At 24.1% G+C, this 22,001-nt stretch overlaps 2 protein-coding genes across 2 annotated transcripts in view; both read right to left on the reverse strand.

The window, feature by feature from the left end:
* Positions 1-22,001, reverse strand: part of LOC145835515 (large ribosomal subunit protein eL33-like) — a 199,087-nt gene that overhangs the window by 99,779 nt on the left and 77,307 nt on the right. The gene's annotated exons all lie outside the window — the stretch shown is intronic.
* On the reverse strand, positions 3,100-20,494 carry LOC145835816 (adhesion G protein-coupled receptor E3-like). The gene is made up of 15 exons (XM_082943542.1): positions 20,396-20,494; positions 11,713-11,921; positions 11,434-11,604; positions 11,024-11,151; positions 10,659-10,796; positions 10,127-10,290; positions 9,275-9,476; positions 8,914-9,009; positions 8,537-8,704; positions 7,355-7,474; positions 6,959-7,045; positions 5,075-5,213; positions 4,484-4,629; positions 4,166-4,378; positions 3,100-3,714 (listed from the first exon to the last, which is right to left on the reverse strand). The coding sequence occupies exons 2-15, from the start codon at positions 11,882-11,884 to the stop codon at positions 3,538-3,540; spliced, it is 2,121 nt and encodes a 706-aa protein (XP_082799668.1). The 5' UTR covers positions 11,885-11,921; positions 20,396-20,494; the 3' UTR covers positions 3,100-3,537.

The raw sequence follows: 22,001 nt of genomic DNA on the forward strand, positions 1-22,001 counted from the left end.
GAACGTCAAAAACTGAAGCGCTAAAATAGTTAGTCCTAGGACCTGGTGTACGAAGGAGCCTTTAGATTATCGAGTCGTACACAACTTCGATACAGTTTACCTTCATAGTTTGTTTATTTATTTTATGAGTATATTGATATATATATATACATATAATAAAAAGCACTTTGAAATAGCTGATGATTAAGGCGTTTAACTTTATGAAACATATATACTAGTATTTTTAAAATTGTATTTTTCCAATAAATAATTTAAAAGCCCTTCAAGTGGGCTCTGTAGAAGGTATTCAAGTTTGAATAATCACCTTATTTTATGTATATATACATATATGTATGCATATATACCCTCATTTCCGCAATGAATTCCTTAAACAAACTTACAACGAAAATATCGGCGAAAGTCTACATAGCCTAAGCCTGTACTTTCAAATGCCTTGAGACTAGTTCAAGTTAACAAAAGGTCTGTTTACACCAATTCGATCATCAGACCACAAGCCTTCGGTAGACTGAGACCGATTTCGTCCTGATAAGAACTCATCCGTCAGTCACAACCAAAAGACTTGTAGTCATCAATCAACAAATGCTTAAACAAACTCAGTATTCTCTGTACATATATAAAGAAAACGATTAAAAAAATATTTCTTTTAATGACGTTATTATACTTTTAAATATTTTAGTTATTTTTTGAATTTCACTTTGTTCACTGTGATAAGTTTTTTCAAATATGCGGTTTTATACATTAACTTATTTTTTTGATGATTAATAAAGTTACCTAACGTTTGCTATGCAAAGGATGTTGATATCACATAAAGTTTTAAGATTCATTACCAAATAAGGTTAATTTATAGAAGTTTTTACTTTAATACGTAATTTAGTTAAACCTTTTCGATAATTCCTTTTAATTTATTATTTAGCTTAGGTAAATTGGTTAAGTAACTTACCTAATTGTTGATGTTTGTCTATTTATTGAGTTTTGGTTTATTTTGATGGTCTTTTTGAATGCTAATTTGAATGTTGTTGTATTAATTTTTTGTAAAAGCTTTATATATGCACATGTAGTTTAAGATAATAACTTTTATCAACAATACTGTAAATACAAAAACACTTTAAGAACAAGTATAAATAAAATTACCTGAATTATATTATTATGAGTCAAATTTTTTTCAAAATAGATAACTAATACCATATTCGAAAATATTTTTTTTTAATTATTTTCGACTACATAATGAGTATTTGATTGTTTTTTGGCTGTTTACTGTTATCTTATATCTGTTCATGAACTCTCATATTAAAGCTGCAGAGTTTTATTGCTTGATAATATCGTTAAGTTGAAACAATGTACCACAATAAACTCTTTGGATACTTTTTATTAGTCTCCTTTATGTTGACATCTTTTAAGTTGTTTTCGTGCAATTTTATTTTCGTGCAATTTCGTTTCCTCGTGCAAAAGCGTCTTTGTGCAAAAATATCTTCGTGCAAGTTTGTCCCCTCGTTAAAATTTGACACATATCCAAGTTTTTTAAATATTAACAAACATGCTTAAGATATTTACTTAATTCATATCACAATAGGCAATATAACGATACAAAAATGTTTTTGAAACTCTTATTAGAAATTTGCAGCGTTTAAATAGTATTAGAAAAAAGTCTTATATAAAGCCATTGGAGATGTTGTTAAATGAAAAAAAGTTTACTTATACTTAATTTAAATATTAGTTTAAAACCATAAATATTGCCGTTAGTTTTTTAAATTAGACAAGGTTTTTTAGTAAGTTAACTCATTTTTACATTTTTTTTCTTATTTCAAAGCAGCTAATTTATTTCAAATTTTAGAAAGACAATCAGTGATAGGTTTATGAACCAAAAACAATAAATTAAAATTTAGCTTTTAAGTGCACAATCATAAAGTTTGAGGATACTGTTTTTATTGTTATTAAAAAGTTCAAAGAGTTGCTTATTCGGTGAATTATTATTTTATTTGATTAAAATTTTTTGAAGATCGGTTTAAGAACATCGTACTTTTTATTTATACTCATAATCGTATTAATTAAAACACCGTGAACTTTAGTCGTTATTCACTGCTAATTTTATGAATTAACTTTAATGCTAGTAATTAGTGTTTACTAAACGATTTCTTTAAGTTATAGATAACCTTAGATACTATTTTTAGTTTAACAGCGCACAAAAGAAAATTAGCAAATCCAAATTGATTTAAACTAACATAACATTATTTAATTAAATACATTCAATAAACGTGTTAATTGTAAATGTAACTAGTTTATAAAGGTTTTGTAATACTTTGCTAACAAGTTAGTTATTTATCTAACTCTCATCGTAGTTATATGCTTTAACTTGTTCAAGTATTAAAGAAATAATTAAATATAATATTTAAATGTGTTATTAAATGCAAGTTAATCCATAGTAAAACTAGAACCTTTTTATACCTTTTATAAGTTCTAATTTGATAAAAACATGCTATACAATTTTTATTTACAAGTAGCTTAAAAAAGTATTTAAAACTATATATGTTTTTGATTAAAATACTTTGATTGTTTTAGAATGACTTTTTTTTGAAAAAATAAACATATCTAAAAAAAAAAGGAAGTTGAAAATACGTGTAGTTAAGTTTGTGGTTGTACCAACCTTTTCTCTTAAATGATGATGTTACTTCCGTTCTATTTCCTTAAACTCAATTTTGTATTTACCTAATAAGTCTAATTTTTAAGCTTATGTCACGATAGTTATACATTTATTAAAAGTAGCAGATTCAATAACAAACTATTAAAGTGAAATATGAAGCTTTTACTAAAATAGATGTAACGTGAAAACTAAAAGTAGTTTATAAAAAAATGCTGTTGATTTTATTAATCATTATTATTATCTTATTAAAAAAGTGATACTTGTCGTTTTTGATTTATTGCGGTGTGCTTAAATTGCTTAAAGATCTAAAATATGTTTAACTTTTAGTACTTAAGCTTTAAAATTACTAAAGTAGTAAAAGTAATACTGTTATTTTGTTTAGTAGTTAATTTTAGATTATTTATAAAAAAAGCTATTGATTTAAGTTAAAAAACATTTAAAGCACGTAAAGTTAATTATAAAACAACATAATAACAAGTCACATTACAAAAATTACTAATCCGCGGTTTTAAAAATAATTGCTTCGTCAAGTACTTACCCTTTGCTTTAACTTTCTTATACCTATTTCAATTAAGAAATTTAATTCAAAAAAATAAACAACACAACTATGCCTACAACAGCAATTAACAAAGTTTCTGACGGTCTAGTCTAGTTAGTAGTTATTAAACCAACTTTTAATGTTATCAAACTGAATTTTGGTAAAATAGTTTATCTTTGTACATTTTAGATATTTGTAGAGTTGGAAAAGTTTTTTTTTTACACATCAAGTTAAAGTTAAAAGTTAACAGTTTTTAGTTATTTGCATACCACATTTTTACCTAGCAAGTGGTTTAAATTGATGTCTTTTTAATCGAAAACACCCAAGAAAGTTAAAAGTGAAAATTCAGCAAAGTAGATAGTTAGTACACGGATGAAATTTTTGTGAAAGAACTTTCACCGTTAGATGGTGAAACGGAGGAAGAATTCGTATTAGAAAGGTACTGATGCAACTTTTTGTTGCTCTTCTTGAATTTCTTCATCAATGCTTTTTGTACATCATCATTTCTGGCGCAATGTAGAACAAAAATAACGAGACCCTGTAAAATTAAGGTACTAAACAAATTAGATTAACATATTGCACTTCAAAATATTGTCTTAATTGATTTAAAACAGTAAACACGTTGCTTTAAAATTTAAGAAAAAAAAAACTGATGTAACTTAATTAGAACTTTATCAAGTTTTTTCTCTAAAAGTTTTACGTTCCATATATAATATGATTTAATTAGTTATTATGATATTAAATTGTAAGCCTTACATTTAAATTACACTATAGTTATATAAAAGGCAATATAATAGTACTCATAGTTCTCAAAACTTAAGTAGTTATCGAAAAGATGATAAATTTATAAAATAAGTTCACTAGACCTTATTATTTTTAAGTTTAATACTATTTTTTTTTGAGATAAGCTTTAAATATTCATCTGTGCTGCTTTAAAATCGTTTATAACTGTTCCTTACTTTAATTGTTTTTGTAGTAACAAAAATAACCTGAAACGAGTTTGTTAGCACAAAAACGTAGGAAAACCATTTGGTGGCGTCGTTGAAAGCGAGTACTCCGAATAACCACGACAAACCCATCAGCGGAGTCAACAAGCCAATCGCTTTGGCGCATCTGCGCAATTTCAACCAATCACTTTTCTGCGAGTTCGATTTTAGTTTTAGGAAAACACGAACCACAGAACCGAGAAGCACTAAATTCACCTGTAAAATTTAAATAAACTTTAATTTTCATAAAAAGTGTTTAGTTCATTGGTAACAATTCAAAAGGAAAATATCTAAAAACCGATACTTAGTTATATTTATTACCAGTATGATGCCTAGTGCAGGCCCAATGAATGCCCAAATAAAACCTTTTTCAATGGACAACCAGCATCCAGTAGTAGTTCCGTACCCGTTGAAGTTTGCCAGTAGTGAAATAGAAACGTTGATAACCGGCATAAGCCACCCAAAACCTTAAAATTTTATAAAACTTTTTACTGAGCCCAGGCAAAAGTTTTTAAAATTTAGTTCGAACATTTAATAAATGTATTTCGTTAGAACGTTTTGTTGGTCACCATAGAGATATGTTTCTACTGTTTTAAAATTTATTGATAGTCGTTTTCTATTTTAAATTATAAACATTTTCAGAAGTAGATTTAAAATCGTTTTGGACAAAAACTTGACATATTTTTCATAATAATTTATAAAGTAACTTTTTTTCATTATACTCATAAAAATAAGTTTTCACACAGCACAATATTGAAAAAAGTACTTTAAAAATTATTGAAAAAAATGCTTTTGAAAAACCCCTGGCAAATGTAATCCATTTTTAACATTTTTAACATTACAATTTGTTTTAAAACCTGTATTACAAATTGTACTCATGCAGTATCTTATTTAACGTTAGTATTTTTTTACTGATAACTGCGTGGAAATTCGCTTGGGACTTGACAGCACGAACAGATTGAAAGTAAAGAAGTGTTCCTTCCATCAGCATCCAAGAGAAAGAGCTCATAAAGAAGAAGTGAAGAAGAATCGCCACTACTTTGCACTCCATCTAAAATTTAACCTTATTGCATATTTAATCAGGTTGAGTTATTTGTTTTAAGTGCTTTGTTGAAAAGTGGTTCTGCTTTAAATTACCAAAACAAAACATTACAATAAAAAAACTAGCAAATTTACGAAAAAATACATATTTAATTATTTCAAGGTATTTTTTTTTCTAACTAAAAGAAATAGTTTAAAATAACTGAACACATAACTTTTTTTCTTATAGATTTACAAATTACTGGTTCAGTGTTCCATTGTGTTCAGTTATTTTATATTAGCGCTAGTTAAACTTTTTCAATTAGTAGCAAAAAGTAATAAGTATAAATAATACAAAAAAGTACTTATTTGTTGAAAGTTTCTTTTAAGCTTATTAACGTTTTAAATATATTTTAAATTTTACTAACAACACATACAGTTTTTCTTTTAATTACTTTTAAACTAAATAAAATAAAACTAAAATGTCATGTAAAAAAGCGAAACGGAAAACCTTTTTTCTAAAAGTGTAACTTAAAAGTAAATTCTTAATTAAGTGTAGACATTTAAAAAATATTTAATTTCTTTAGTTACATTCCATTTTCAATTAATTAATTTAGCTTAGAATCTTTAAAGTTATTGAAGAAAAAATAAAGTCGTTGTTTAGCTCTTCAAAAATGTATAATTTTTAAATTTGTGCTTAATAGCTTAAGTCAAATTAAGTTTCTTTAAGTAGAGTTTGTAACTTATTAAGACAACTGAAAACGAAAAAATAAAACATTTGTAATGGTTTACAACTTTTAAGGGAAAGAGCAATGTATTATAATTGTTTTAAGACTTTTACCTAGATATATATATATATATATATATATATATATATATATATATGTATATAATTTATTGAAATGGCGATTTTAAAAATTCTGGAACATATGTATCATAAAGACAAAAAAGATTATCTCTAATCTTCAGCCAGTTCAAATTTAAAATAAAAAGCACTTTGGTAAACAAAGATACAAAAGTTTACAAAAAAACAAAAACAATATGACGTAAGAATTGAACATTGTGCATTGTGCATTACAAATATTCAGTACAAAAATCGATCTACCATCTAACTAATCAAACAACCAAAATTAACGAAAACAACAGTTAATTGGCTATAAAATACTTCAAAATTTGTTGTATTTTAAAAGGAGCTTTTTCATATGTCGACAAGACGATATAAATTCGCTCCTCTTATTTAAACAACCTTCCTTTTTTAACGCATACATAACGGCTGTAGATTCTTTTAAGCACAGCCTACAAACAGGGTTGTTACCATCTGCTATTGGCTGTGCTCTTTTTATCACCTCCCAAGTTAATTTAAAATCAATGTTTTTGCGCTTAAGGCCGCAAACATACTTCGAAAGCTCAGTTTCATTTTCGTATACACCACTTTTAAAGGATTTTTTATGGTTGGCATACCGAAATCTGAATTGAGTGGAGCATAGGCCGATAGTTGTTTAAGTTAGAACATTAACCTTATTATGTATATATATATATATATACTTTAAGTTTGTACTGGCTGAAGATTAAAGAAGGCTTTATGAAACATATGTTCCAGTATTTTTAAAATCATCATTTCAATAAATTATTTAAAAGCCCTTCAAGTGGGCTCAGTAGAAGGTGTTCAAGTTTGAATACTAACCTTATTTTATATAAATATATGTATTAAATAAAAACAGACTTTTAGGATATATTATTTAGACTGTACATTTCTAAAACTTATATTAAACTCACTGATCCAGTTTTGATTTGTAAACCAATTAGTAAAGTAATTTGAGCTAAACACAAGCAAAGTGATAGGTTAAAATGAAGAATTATTCTCTGAAAAAATAAATTTATAGTTTCTAAAAATAACTTTTTCATAAGTTAAAAAACATGTACGTTTCATATACGTTAATTTAATTCTTTTGATAATTAACAAAAACTACTCAACTTGTTTATAAGGATTAAAAGTTTGATTAAAAGTAGTAAAAAAAGTAGCTAATATTTGAATACTTTTTTTAACCTTTTGAATTGCTTAACGGTTTCATTCTATCTTTAAAATTTTTTTTAGTAGTTAAACAATGAATTAAATTTTGATCAAAAAAAACACAAAAAATAATAAACAAAGTTAACGTATACAGAGCTTACCTTTTTTTGAAGCAGTTTTAGATAAACAAAACTGAACATTGTAATAAGCAAAGCAGTAATTGAACAGCCACAACCAATGTACGTGGTTATTTCGAAGTACCTATTTTCGTTTTCTGTAAACTGTTCACAATTAAGAAGTATTTCATTTTATTTACAAGTAACATGTATAGTCATAAAAATAGTAATAACTAAAACTAATAGTTTTTTATATCTTTTAGTGTAAAACAGGTTTAAAAAGGTTTAACCAGAAGAAACATGTACTCAGTTTTAAGTTTTTACTTACTTTTTATGTTAAAAGTTAAATTTATTATAAATACTTATTATAATAATTTTTTTTGTAAAAATTGTAATATTGGTATACGTAATGTTTATGTCTTATGTTTAATTGTTTTAACAAATGATACTTGTCTATTTAATAATCAAATTTAAAATACAATGATAAAATTGTAACAAATAAAACACATGTTATAAAAATATTAAACAGACCTTTTTAATGAACTAGAATGATGTTTAAGAAAACAATTTGTTTAGTGGAAAACAAGCCTAAAATAGTTTGTTTTTACAAAAAAAAATCGATTCGCTTTACATTGTTTAAGTCTGACAGGTTTTGCTTAAAAAATAACATGAGAAAAAAAATTGACTTGACAAATTTAAATGTACGTGTAATTCCGAGAATAAATAAAAAAGTAACAAAAATTCAATTTGAAATTAATTTTATAAGACAAAAATTAAAAAACACATCTTAAACAGTTAAGTTTTTTTCATTGGAATAAAAGTTACAAATAATGCTTAAACTAAAAAACAAAACATGCTTTAAAGTTAATTTGGTGTTATAATTAAAATAAGCAATAACTTTTAAGTACTTTAGGTTCAGAAAAACTATTGTTACAACTTATAGGTTAACATAAAAACATAGAAAGTAAAAGTTATTTTTTTCTAAAATATAAATTACTTGAAACTTTATTTTAAACAAGTTACCATATGTATATTTTTTTAACTTCAAGGCACTACATTTCTTAAGGATTAATTTTAGTTACAAAGAATTTCCTTAATTTTTTAAAGTTCAAGTACTATGGTACTACTAAGTTTAAGTACTACTTTAAGACCTATTATGATTATTAGAAAACACATACTAAATATACTATATGAAAGTTTCTTATGATGAAATCAATAATTATGTACTTTCAAGTTAGTGTGAAGGAATAGTATTGCGAAGGTGGTGTTGTGACCGCACTCGCAGCCAACATGTGTCAAATTTTCTTCACTCGTCCTGCACCCCTCGCCCGACCAGAAACCACCGTTTGTCATGTTCAGGAACGAACACACGGTCTCATAGCTTGTTTTTGGCGGCTGAAACAACAACTTTTAACTAAATTATTAACCTCAAAGTATGAATGTGCTGCTTTGTTGAATCACATGCATTAGCTCAAAGTATGAATGCATTATAATTTCCAATGATTTTTGTTATATACAATAGTGTTAAACGTCTTCATTGCATGCACAACATATAAACAAACAATTATGTCAAACTTATTGCTTACAAAAGTTTAAAAAGTTACCTCTTGTTTGGTAAACAAAAATTCAAATTTTTCAAGAAACGTCTCATCACTAAATTCTCCACTATGAACTGTTGCTGATACTACATCACTTCCTACCTATTATTCAAATATTAAGTATCTTAGCAATGTACTAATAAAACTTAGTTGCAATTTTATAGATTACGAATGCGTTATGAATGTTTTGCTACACTTCAATTGATGAGAAAAACCAATATTTTTTTTTCTTTAAAAATGTTAATTTTGCGTAATCCTTAACTAGCTGCCACAATGAAAAAAAACTAAACTTATCAAGTTAAAAATTCAAATCTATTGTTGTTCAATCTATATTTTTTTAATATTCTAAAAGTTCGAAATCATTAACCTTCCAAAACTTATCACTAATTTCGATTCCACTTTTCGTATTAGCCTTGGTGCTTGTAAAATTTAAAGAGTTTTTGGAATACACAATTGACGTTACAAATGATCTTTTTGACGTAGAAGGACTTATTGTGACGTCATTATTTTTGATGATGCAGGTGTTTGAAGACGGTCTAGACTGATAACAACCATACATGTTGACGGATCTAAAGTAAAAACGTTAATGGAAAAGCATCAAAACTTTATATAAAACCAAGACTGTTACATGCCAATTCAAATTTCGACAATTCAAATAAAATAAAATAGTATAAAGGGCTATAACTCAAAGAATGTTTACATAAGAAAATGAAATTCGTTTGTAAGTTTAGATATTACCTACAAATACTTTTTTATATTTACGGGAAAAATTACTAAAAGTTACTATACTTTAAAACTTGTTTTAGCCATATCTCAAAAAATATTTTAAAACTTCCAAAAAAATAGTTTTTGTAGGGATTAGTTAGACCTAAATACGCTTTTTTAGTTTTTTAAATCATATATTACTTTTTGAGTAGTGACCCTTCAAATTTTTTTAAAGAATTTTAGTTATCAGAGTTCGAAAAGTCGAGCGCCCAAAACCGATTGAACTTGTTTTTTACTTTTTCTTATCTTTTTGAACAAATAAACTTTTTCAGAGAGATAAATAAATTTGATACAATTAGATTAAAGAGACTTCAATCATACATTAAAAAAAAAGCTTATTGCAAGTTGTTTTTATTATTTGCTCAGTTTTCTTCAGTTTTTAGTTATTTATATTTATACTTGTTCAAATCTGAGCAGTTTAATTTAATAAAATTCAAAAATACGTTTAACATACCCGTCATTTAAAGAAATGTGTGTAACTTGGTCTAAAGTTTGATCGAGTCTAACGATCGGTTTTGTAAGTTTTATAGCAAATTGTTCCAACATATCAATTGCAATAATGTTGCTTTCACTTTTGTTGTTTGAAAATAAAAGTTTTGAAGCAGTTGTAAGAAAGTCCTGCGAAAAATATACAAGTCTAAGAATTAAATTTTTAGAACCAACTGACTTTTTTTCAAATTTCACTATGTTAAAAAATACAACTTTTATAAGTCTATTAAGCTTTAAAAAACAATATTATAAAGAAACAAAAGTCTAAAAATTGTTAGTAAATTGTTATTTGAATAATAGAAGTAAAGTTAAAAAAACGCGTATATAACTTATTAAATCCTAGACATGTAACTTTTTGAAGTTTTACCCTCAATTGTAGATAAATAGAACTTACTTAAAAATTTTTACACATATTAAGATAACCAATAAAACTTTATTGATGTTCAAAAAACAATCTTTACATACTGTCTTTAAATCTAAACTAATAAAATTATAACTTTTGGATTTTTGTAAATTTGTTGCTGTGAGCTTTCAAACACGACTTTTAAAGATTCGGTTAAAAAGTCTATTGAAGTTTCTGTACTAAACCAATCAAACATATTCCAATCTAAGTATGGAACTGATTTTGTAGTTGCCTAAATTAATATTTTTGAATAAATTTGTAAATAAACGTTTTATTCAACATTTATATTTTAACAAGTTAAATTAATAATAAAAGCTATAAAGTATCTATATTAGTTTTTATGCTAACGTTTTATATTGGTAAAAGTATAAATATTTTTAAAGTTTTGACTATAATTTTTTATCGAAATTTTTTTTTAGAAATATGTAACTTAGGATTTTAAAACTAGTCGAAAATTACTTGGTTGAAGTAAGTAGAGTTGTAAATGTTAGTAAAGTTGTTGAAATAAGTGTAATTAGTTGTCCAAGTGAGTGAAGCGTTGTAAATTGGAGTGAAATTTTCATAGCTATTGTTTTTTACTGCTATTCCTATTCAAAACTATAATAAATCAACCTAGTAGATGTAAAGTTTTAAATGATAAGCAATATAAAAAGAAGCAGTTTGAAGTCGGTATTTGTGTTGAGCTAATACTTTTTTACTTACACTTAAAAAACTCTAAACAACAGCGAGTAAGATATTTAGAATTAACTCAATTAAAACTTCAACTTAGACAAGTGATAACATTATCAGCTCAATTAGTGGTCTGATATTGTTTAGTAACTTAAATTAAACTTTAAAAAGCGAAAAAGTTTGATATCTTCAATTTTTACCAGAAAAGCATTTAGGGACGTTAATGTATGTTTCGTCCCAACAACAGCTAGAAATAGTACCACAAGTAAATTGGTCAATCGTGTAGTTTGTAGAACCATTTGCTGTATTGTTTGTTATCAAATCAGCTGGTAATTTGCATTCAGCTCTTTCATACCACTCTATACTGCAACCTGTACAATGCGATTTTTTTATGCATGCTGTATTTTCTTCTAAAATAACAAAGAAGTTTTGTTTTAAACTACAGTTATGTAGACTAAAGCAATGCATTGTTAAACTACCTTCAGAATTGCATAACAAAATGGCATACGTAGTAAAAACGGCTAGAATAGTTTTATATCTTTTTTCCTCCATAGTTAAAGTTTGATATTTTAGTGTACAAATTGCTTTTCCGAGGGTTTTATATTTCACGCCTTTTTTGTATATGACATTTTTTTTTAAATAGACTGACATCAAACGGAAAAACGACTACTTCTTTTATAGCTTTAAGCTAAAAAAAAAATTGATAGTTTATGAACTTCTAACCTTTCAAAGATAACTTACTTAAATAGCAGTTTACAAGATATTAAAACCATATCAAAGAAATTATTTATATTACTTTAAATATTTATTTATTTCCATTAGAGTATTAAGTAATAAAATAGTAACTAAGGTAATATTTTACGAACCCGTTTATCAACTTTATATAAACGAATTATATATCATAACATTATTATACAATACTAACTAGCTTAAAAGCCATTCAAAACTTATTTATTTAAGTACATTTTAGATCAAAACATAGTGGTCGACAATATTCGTATTATTTTGATAACAAATAAGCTTAAGTTTTTTTGTAATGCGTCTTACTTTTAACTTGCAATGAAACTGTAAAAATTCTCAAGTAGGCCATATGTTAAAATCAACAAAATAGTTATAAAAAATATTGAAACTTAGTTGTATCACAATTTCAAAACATTTTTGTCTAAAATGTTGCTTTACAGGTCGAAAACATTCGAACATAATTAGTAATTTTTATTAAAAAGAGTTACCTGCGCTTAAAGTAATTATGTTTCCTAATTAATAGTTTTCAGTTTTCTACTTTTGTTTTAAATTCTCCCTTATATGAAATGAGTTTGCTTTTAAAAAAATTGTTTTCTTAAATGTCATTCTACAGTCTAGTTGTATGTAAAAAACAGTTACTTAATTAATTTTACTTGTATCAACTAACTGAAGTCTTTCATATGAGCAAAATACTTTTTTAAATAAGCTCATAAAATAAAACAAAAGTCAAGTCAAAAAGTATAAAAATGAAATTGATTTAAAATCAAGACGACCAATTAAATTTAAAAAAAACCTCTTTTTTTTTGGTTTTGACTTTTTTGATGTTTTGAAACTTAATTACTATAATGAATGTATGACATTAAACAATTTATGTTATAGTAGTATTAGCATAATTTGCATCAGAGGTCAGTAGCCTTTTATAAGTGACGGAAAAGTTTTCTAAAAAGTCTTCAAAAGGCTAAAGTTTTTCAATAAATTGTAGTAAGAAATGGAAAACCTATTCAAACAAAAAAGTCTTAAAAAACGTGCATTTATAAACCTCTAGTAATTACAAATATAAATTATAAGTTTATTCGTAGATATTTATCACACGAACTTTTCATTTTGTTTTTTAAAAGGTATGTTTTTAGCTAAAAAGTACACTATTGGGCGCAGATTTTCCCTTTACGGGTCTCATTTAGCCTACGGATCGCAGTTTGCTGACACCTAGTTTAAACAAATTGAAAAACAAAATGCAACTAATGTATTTGAAACTTGACATAAATATTTAAAACAACATTGTATTTCATAACTTTTTTATTATCAAATATCAAAGTAGATGAATATAAATAAGATTAACAAACTTATACTTTTTAATGATAAAATAGTGAAATGAACTCGTTTAGGCTTGTACAATTCTTTAAAAAAAACCACTATTTAAACGTACAAAAGTTTTGTGTATTTTACCCAGCTGTTTAATTTTAAATATTTTCCTCTTCAAAAATAAACTTACTTTCGCATGACGATATTTATAAGTTTGAATAAAAACTTAATCACAATAGAAAATAGTTACGATCGTAAAGTAAATTTTTAGCATTTTATTAACCGAATTTTTAATAGTACACTTCTTTTAACAAAAGAAAAAAGTTAACTACCGAATAATTTTTTTAATTAACTATGATTTAAAATTTCCACGCTATGTTTTAAAAGTCATTAAAACAGTTGAATTATAGACTGTATAAGTTTTACATGCACAGTCATATAACTAGAAAACCACTAATTTAACACTAAAAAAGGCTTTATATATGCCAATAATAGAACACTTTATTATAATAAACTGATTCAGACAGTTTTTCCGCTTTTAATTGTTTTTATTTTTTCTCTACTTTAATTTATTCAAATTACTGTCTTTGAGAAAAAAGCAAAACATGAGTGTATAAGGATTTTATGTAATATAAAAAAGCTTCAGATATTTTGATAACAATTTTTACTATAAAGGTTTGTAATAAAAAAATTAACTAAAATTTACGTGATAGCTTGTTTTTTACTTGTAACTTTTAAACATTTTTCACTATTTCCCATTTATACAGTCGCTAAAGTTTAACTTGTTTTTAAGTTTTATAAAAAATAGTTCTAATTGCTAAAAGTCTTTTAACAATAATACGATAGTATCAAATACTAAAACTTAACTTACATTGCTTTGCAAACAATTTGTTGTATTCATTTTCTAAAAAGCTCAAAGTTAATTTTTTTAACGTTAAAACAACAACATTTGTTGTATTTTTTTAACAATGTATCCTTAAATTTAAAAAAGATATTTCAGTTATAAATATATTATCAGCATTTTTTACTTTTAAAAGTTTATTTAATAATAAACTTATCAAATTAAGTTTTAAGTGTAAGTTAAGTTTAAGGTTCGGATAAATTAGATGGTTTTTAGAAAAGGTTTTCTAAAAAACTCAAATGTCCGTGTTAAAATAATATCTAGTAGAAGAAAGTAAAACTATGCTTTTTTCTAAAACGTTTGTTTTTAATCTATATAAATATCTAAAAAAATAGGATGTTTCATTATCAGATTAATAAAACAATCAAGTCAAAGTTTAACAACACTTCTTTATTAATTGAATTTTAGATTCATTTAAAAAACAATATTGACAAAAATTATTTTCAGTTGTTTTTAAAGTTAATTTTGAAAAATGACTACAATTAATATTATAGAATTTTTGTATCTTACCTATTGTTTTTTACTTTCGAATTACTACCAAACCAAGTTAAACTGAACTAGTTATTTTAGGTCAATAAATACCAAAACCAATAGTTAAAGCTTAAACTGACGCAAAAAATTTAGTATGTAATAGGTTTAAAGTTTTAACTGAGCAAGTAAAAGTAAAGTAAATTTAAATTATTGCGTGAACAACGAAATAAAAATTTTAAAAAAAGCTTGAATATCATCAGAAACTTTTTGATATAAAGAATTATGCAGTAATTAACTTTTTCATATACTAATACTTGAAGTCAATGCAAAACTTACTTAAGATAAGTAGAACGGAACATTTTAGTACAAAAATTTTTTTTATATGTGTTATATAATAGTATACACTATTAAATATATTTAAATATCCAATGTTATCAAAATGTTGTTATGCGCTACTTTCTGTAAAGTTTGACATCTAAATAAAATAAACTTGTTATAACTTAAGAGTTTAATAATATTATATGTTCACAAAACACACAATAATTAAAAATGAGTTTCTCTTAACAGAACTGAAAAACCCGATAAAAAATGATATTTGTGTTTTAATGTTACATTTTAAACGAGTAAACATCGTTAAACATCATAGGCTAAACTCAAGTCAAATTCAACATCTTTACAGTACTGTGTATGGTTTCATTTGGTAATAAGTAAACAAAAGGTTACACAAGTAAAAAATGTCGCATACAAGTGTAGGAACGAGCTGTTATATGCAGATAAGTTAGATAAATACCCTACTTGAGGCGTGCTTCGAAAACATGAAAGTACTGGGGCATGACGCCGCATGAGTAAAAAATTGGCTATTTATTTTTACAGACTAAAAATGAACTGAAATTTTCAAAAGTTTCGTTATGCAAAATCCACGAGTTTGAAGGTTGGTGAGAACTTATTTAATCTCATAAAATTAAAATAGGTTTTCGAATCATTCGTTGTTAGTTTGCTCACTAGATGGAAAATAAATAAGGAAAAAAGCGCGACCTGGCGTATTATTTAAATTGCTTGTTACAGCGATTTGATGTGAGTATCAAGTTGTACTGTAAACATAGTATTCAGTTTCAAATAGATTAATTGTTTTTTATAAATGAACTTGAATAGTCGAGATAGCTTGATTTTTATCTAAAAAGAATGTGCATTAGTATTTAAGATAAAAAGTAGGATTATTTTTAGCGATTGAGGGTATTTAATTAAAGTTTTTAGCTTAAAGTTTTTAAATCGACTAAATTAAGTTTTTCAATCAAATAAACATGAATAATCTAATGGTTTGAATTGATTTTAAATAGAAAGTGTATTAATATTTTTTTTAGTTAAAAAGTAACATTTGTTTAGTGGTTTACAGTATTTAGATTAGATTTTTAGCTGAAAGTTTTTCAATCAACTATAATACTAAGTTTATTGATTTTATTAAGCCTGTTTCCTTTTTGATTAAAAACATTTTAGTATGAATTCTTTCAAAGTTGCTAACTATAAAATTTTTATTTGTCTTTAGATTGTGGGGAAAATAGTAACAGTATATCATGTTTACCCTTTAAAAATAAAAAAAAAGTTTCAATTATAAACTAAACGTCAAAGTTTACTAAACTGGCTCTGTTTCAACTTAATTTATTAAAAAAATTAAACTACTTTAGAGTTAATATTTTTATTTTTAACTATCTTTAATGTGACTTTACTTACTAATATAAAAGTTATGTTACAAATACTTAATAGATAAAAAATCAGATAGTTAAAAAACTGTCTATTTTTAATTTTTAAGAAATCAAAAATAACTTCATTGAATCAAAAAGAATCAAAAATACCTATTAAAATAAAAAATAAAAACTGTTTACATTTAATATTTTTTTATATTGAAATTTATCATTAACATTAAAAAAATATTCAAAGTAAAAGCAATAATTTTCTTTTTCGTTATAAATCTAAGTTTAAAATAAATTACAAAAATTGACAGTAAATCGAAGAAAAAAAAAAAGCACTACATCTTGAGCATTTGAAAACTCGATTTTTTTAAATATATTTTGTGTAATGTTTTGAATTTGTTCAAAACTTATGAGAAATTAAAAAATTACCAATCGATTGATAGAGCAGACTAACAACTATTTATAAAACTAATGAATAAACCATTCTTGTACAAAGCTGTTGTTATATTAAAACTTTGCTATTTTTATTTGCTAAACACAAAAACAAGTAATGCTAAATCATTAAAACTAACATAAAAAGCAAATCAAATTTCCTATCGGTTTAATGTTCTATACTATATTAAGTATATAGAAATTTATTTACAATTTAGATTTTTTAATGTTAAATTTTTTAAGTCTAATATTAAAATTTTGGCTTGCCGTGAATAATATAACTTAATTTCAAAAAGCTTTTTTTTTAAGTTTGGTTGTTCTATTTACATATTATAAGCTGTAAAAAGTTAAATTGGTAAGAAACTAAAAAAAAATACTAAGTTTTCAAATACTATTAATTTCAATTGATTTTTTGAAAATCTTCTATTCTCTTTCTCAAATAAAAGTTCTTTTATTCATATTATTAACATACATACGTATTAAAAGTATACATATTTTAGTTTAAGAATTACGATATATCGCAACAACTCAAACATTAAAAACTTTTTAAAGAAAAAAACTAAGTGTTTAGCACTTGAAATAAGTAATAAGAAAATAGCTCTAAGGCCTTTAGAAATAAGAATGTAAAAGTATCACTATTTTAAGTAATTAAAATATATTATTAACTTTTTTTTATTTAAAAGTGTATCGTTTAAGCAATAGATAAAATAGTTTTTAGCTTCAAAGTTTTATTATATTATTAGTCAATTTAAGTAGGTTCAAAAAAAGTTTTTATTTAAAAGGTAGATAAAGAATGTTTTTAAGTAGTTTTTGATTATGCATTTTACTGAACGAAGTTTAAAGTAAAAAAATAAAATTAACTTGATAGAGTTTTAAAATGCTCTTAAAGTATTGAGTTACATAAGTTTATTTTAATTTTTTATAAATCATAGTTTTGCTTCAATAACTTTTTAGCAAGGGTTGAATTAAAAATTGTTGTATATAAAAACTACATAATCCAGAGAAATAATTTTTATCAAGTTGATTTTTAACGTTTTAAAACTGTTAGTTTAATCAATTTTAGATAAATATTTTTATTTTGTTAAATTTTACTTGTGTTTACAGTTAAATCTTTATTGGTAATTAAGTGTTTTGTTTATCAATAATTCATTTATAAAGAGCAGGGTATCCCTAAATGGAATGGTTTAGTTGGGAAGATAACGTTTTTTATAAGCGTCGTTCTATGAAAAAAAATAGTTTAATATTTTTAGCTAATCAAAAGTTCTTCTATAGATTTGTTTTAATTTTGAATTATATATATATATATATATCTTTTATCCAAATATATTTTTGTTTCTTATAATTTTTAGCTTTAGCTCTTGTTTTTTTTTTTGTAAAAATAACTAGTCAATTTAAAAACAACGCTTTTGGTGAAGGTAATTAATTTTAAAAAAATTACCTACGTTTTATTTAGTTACGTTTTATTAAAATTATTTACGTTAAAATACTTTAAAAATGGACATCATAATCAATGAAAAGCGTAAATGTAAATATATACGCTCTATATATGACTGTTTTGCTTTTATAAAGCTTTACAAAAACGCAACATTAAGTTGATGTTTTAGATAAAAACGGCGTAAATCAATAGTAATCAAGCAAAGTAACTAAAAAACTATTTTGCTGCAATAAAGTTATAGTTGAAAGTGTATTTCGAGATATTTAAATGACTTTTTAAATAAAGTTTTAGACACCTGCAAACAAAAAAAGTAACGCGCTTTAAAAAGTTGTTGAGTACACTGAATAATGTTGACGAAATAAGTAAACGACCAAATTTCAGCGTAAAACTTAGTTGTATATAAGTATATGCAATCAACTTGAAAAAGTTACTTTATTTATATAAATATGCTATACAATTGGTACTAGCAACTTTAATCAAAGATTTAAGCTATAATAAGATAAATTTCAAATTTTAATATAAGAATGTTTTTAAAAGTATCATTAATTAAAATTGTGTATAACAATAAAGTATATAAATTTTTTGCTGCTTAAAAAGAATTCCTCAGAATACTTAATATTGATTTCTGCCTTTTTGTTATATAAAGTAATAAAAAAATAGTTTTAAATTTAGTAGCTACAAAATAAATAAACCAACAAACAAAAAAGATCAAAAACATTTAACTGCCAAGTATCAGACGCATGAATTATTCTAAGCAAACTAGCTTTGGATTTACTCCAGAAAATTATTTTCTTGTAACAGCAATGTTATATTAGTTATTAATAAATGTACTTTGTACTTTTAGCAAAATTACTAATAAGTTTTCTACTAAATCATATTTTTATTTCAAATAACATAAACAAAATAATTAACATTTTTATAAGTCTTTAAAGAGTAAAAATTTAGTGTATAATTGTAATTCCGAAGAATCATAGAAACATAGAATCCGATTCAAAAAGTTTTTGTTATCAAGTTAGTTTTTAGAACGACACTACTACTTTATTTATGACCATAAAGTCTAGTTTTTTTATATGCATTTAAAGAAAAAAAATGTTTAAAAACTAGCAAACATTTTAAAAACTACTTCAAAACTTTTAAAAATTTTTTCTAAGTAAACAGTATTTAAATTTTTGACTTATATAAACGGTTTAAGAGGAGGTTTATTAAAATATAAGTAATTTGTAAAAGTTAAACATATGCAATTATTTTAAAACAAATTTCTTTAAGATGAAATTTAAACATATTCTTTAATTTCAACTAACACTTTAGTAAAATTAAAAGAAAAATAATAATACTAAAAATTATCAAATAACAAATTTTATAAAGGTAGTTAAGACTGTAAAAAAATGTTTTTTATTTTTTTAAATTTTAGTATTTTTTTATTATTAAAACATACTTTTACAACAAATAATATTATTTAACAAATTATGGTTTTTTTTAAATTTTTTTAGTGTATTTTCTTTTTATTGATTTAATATTAAGTAGTTTTAATTTTTACTAGTTTTTGTTATTTTAAAATATAGATTGTAACTTTTATTTGGCCTTGATGTCTACCTTATGCTTAGATTTTTATTAAAACTGAATATCTTTTTTAGATTGAAAATATATTCTATAACGGAATTTCTTGAAATTGAGTAATTGTAATTAAATTATTTATGCTGTTATCTTCATAAATTTGAGTTCTTACTGCATATTGAAAATGTTTAACTATATAAAATTGAATAACAATCGATATATAAAACTTTTTCAAGGTTTTTTTAGTGATATAAAAGTGTATTTATCACTTTAAACTAAACTCAATAAATTAATTTTAAGTATACTATTAAAAAGCTAAATTAATCTAAATAGTTAAGAACCTAATGAAAAAAATAAATACTTTAGAGATGTTTTAGTTTTTTCACGTTACTTTATCGATTATTTTTATCTTGCATTACAAATAAGTTGATCTTTACATAACTTAACTGTTAAACTCAAAAATTATTTTATTAAATTTTTTAAAGTTACTTTTGTATTTGACTTTTATTAACTTAAAATTGAAAATATTTGTAATAAACATAAAATATTAAGGGCAATAAAGTTTTATCGTGTTTTATTTATTTATGTAGTTAAACCTCAAACTTTATAATCTAAAATAGAAAGCTTTATAAGCTTACTTTTTGAAAGAAGAATTTTTGAGACTTAAGAATATAAAAATGTACATCTCTTCATTTTAACGATTCGTGAAAACCAGTCACATTAGTTTTTATAGTGCTGTCAACAAATTAGTTTTATGTTATTAAACTTTTTTATCAAAACCTACTTATAGTTTATACTTTATACTATCACTGCAAATGCAGAACGTCTCGCTAAAAATCATGTCAATTTAAGTTTTATAAAATAAACTAATTGCAGTTAGCTGAGTAGAAAAAAGTAATAAAATTAGTAAAAAAAACAAAAAAAAATATCTAGCCGTTTCAAACATCCACTGCTTTCAACAAGTTTTTGTAGATACTGTTTTGTCAGTTAGCTATCATCTGTTTAATTAGATTTCTGCAAAATTTACACGGTTCATGCAGTTGTTAGAACAACAAACGTTATCGCGCACAAAAGCGTCAGGTTTTTTAAAAATTTAACATTTCAATTACTAGAAAAGCCACAGCAAATTTGCATTGAATTTATTTTACTGTTCAAAGAAAATTAATAACATTAAAAAAACTTTTCAACGACGTTTGTTTAGTTTTTGTTTTACTATAAAAAAAATAAATATAACACAAATTTTCAAATGTTGACACATTACTTATAGATAAAGACATTTAAAAGTAATAAAAGTACGTTAAATATATTTTTTTTTAGTGAAATGTGCACAAAACTTATTTTTTATCAATTTACTGTGCACAACTAATAAAACGCTGAAGACCAATGGTGTTAACTTTTTTTCTCATGTTTTACCCCTTTTTGGAAGATTATTACCAAACTTACCCCTTTTTGGAAGGTAATCACCAGATTTACCCCTAATATACAAAATAGTATCTAATTTTAAGAAAACAACTAAATTTTTAATTCTAAGCTTATTTAATATATAAAATGAAATATTTAAAAAGTTTATTCAATTTCAAAAAAATTACAGTTAAATACTAACTTATACATTAAAACGATAAATAATAAACATTAATTTACATAACTTGTAATAAAGAAAGTTTACCTTCTACAACAAAGAAAATTTACCCCAGGTTAAGAATCGCTGGTTTAGACTAACTTTTCTTTTTTCTTATTAAAACAAACTACTGTACAATGAGTTTATCAAAAAATAAAGAAAACAGTTTAGTTTATGACTTATAAAAGATTTTAAAGTACAGTTAATTTTTTATACTTACAGAAACTAATAATGATTTATAGATTGAATGAAGAAATATTGCATCAATTGCAATGAAACAATGAAAGATGTAGATAAATATTTTTTTACACTATAATACAAAAAGAATGTATAAAACTGCTTAAGTTATAGTTAAAAGAAGACAAATTTGTTATTAATGAGTGCAAATATAGCTTGTTTGCTAATCAAGTATTTTTGTGTTTGTTTACCTTTTAATTAAAAAAAGGAAGTTTAAAAAAATCAAACAAAGTAAGTTTTAGCGTTCAAATGTAGTTAGTGGGAAAATAAGTTGTATAAAAGTTTTAAATATTTTAGGTATATCAAAGCTACATTTGTAGTTTATGCTAGTTTTTTAAATAAAATATCGATACAAATTTATTTAAATAACACTTATTGCTTTCACTATA

Source organism: Thalia democratica, chromosome 5 (genome assembly GCF_965202585.1).
Source record: "Thalia democratica chromosome 5, ktThaDemo2.hap1.1, whole genome shotgun sequence".
Taxonomy (NCBI): Eukaryota; Metazoa; Chordata; class Thaliacea; order Salpida; family Salpidae; genus Thalia; species Thalia democratica.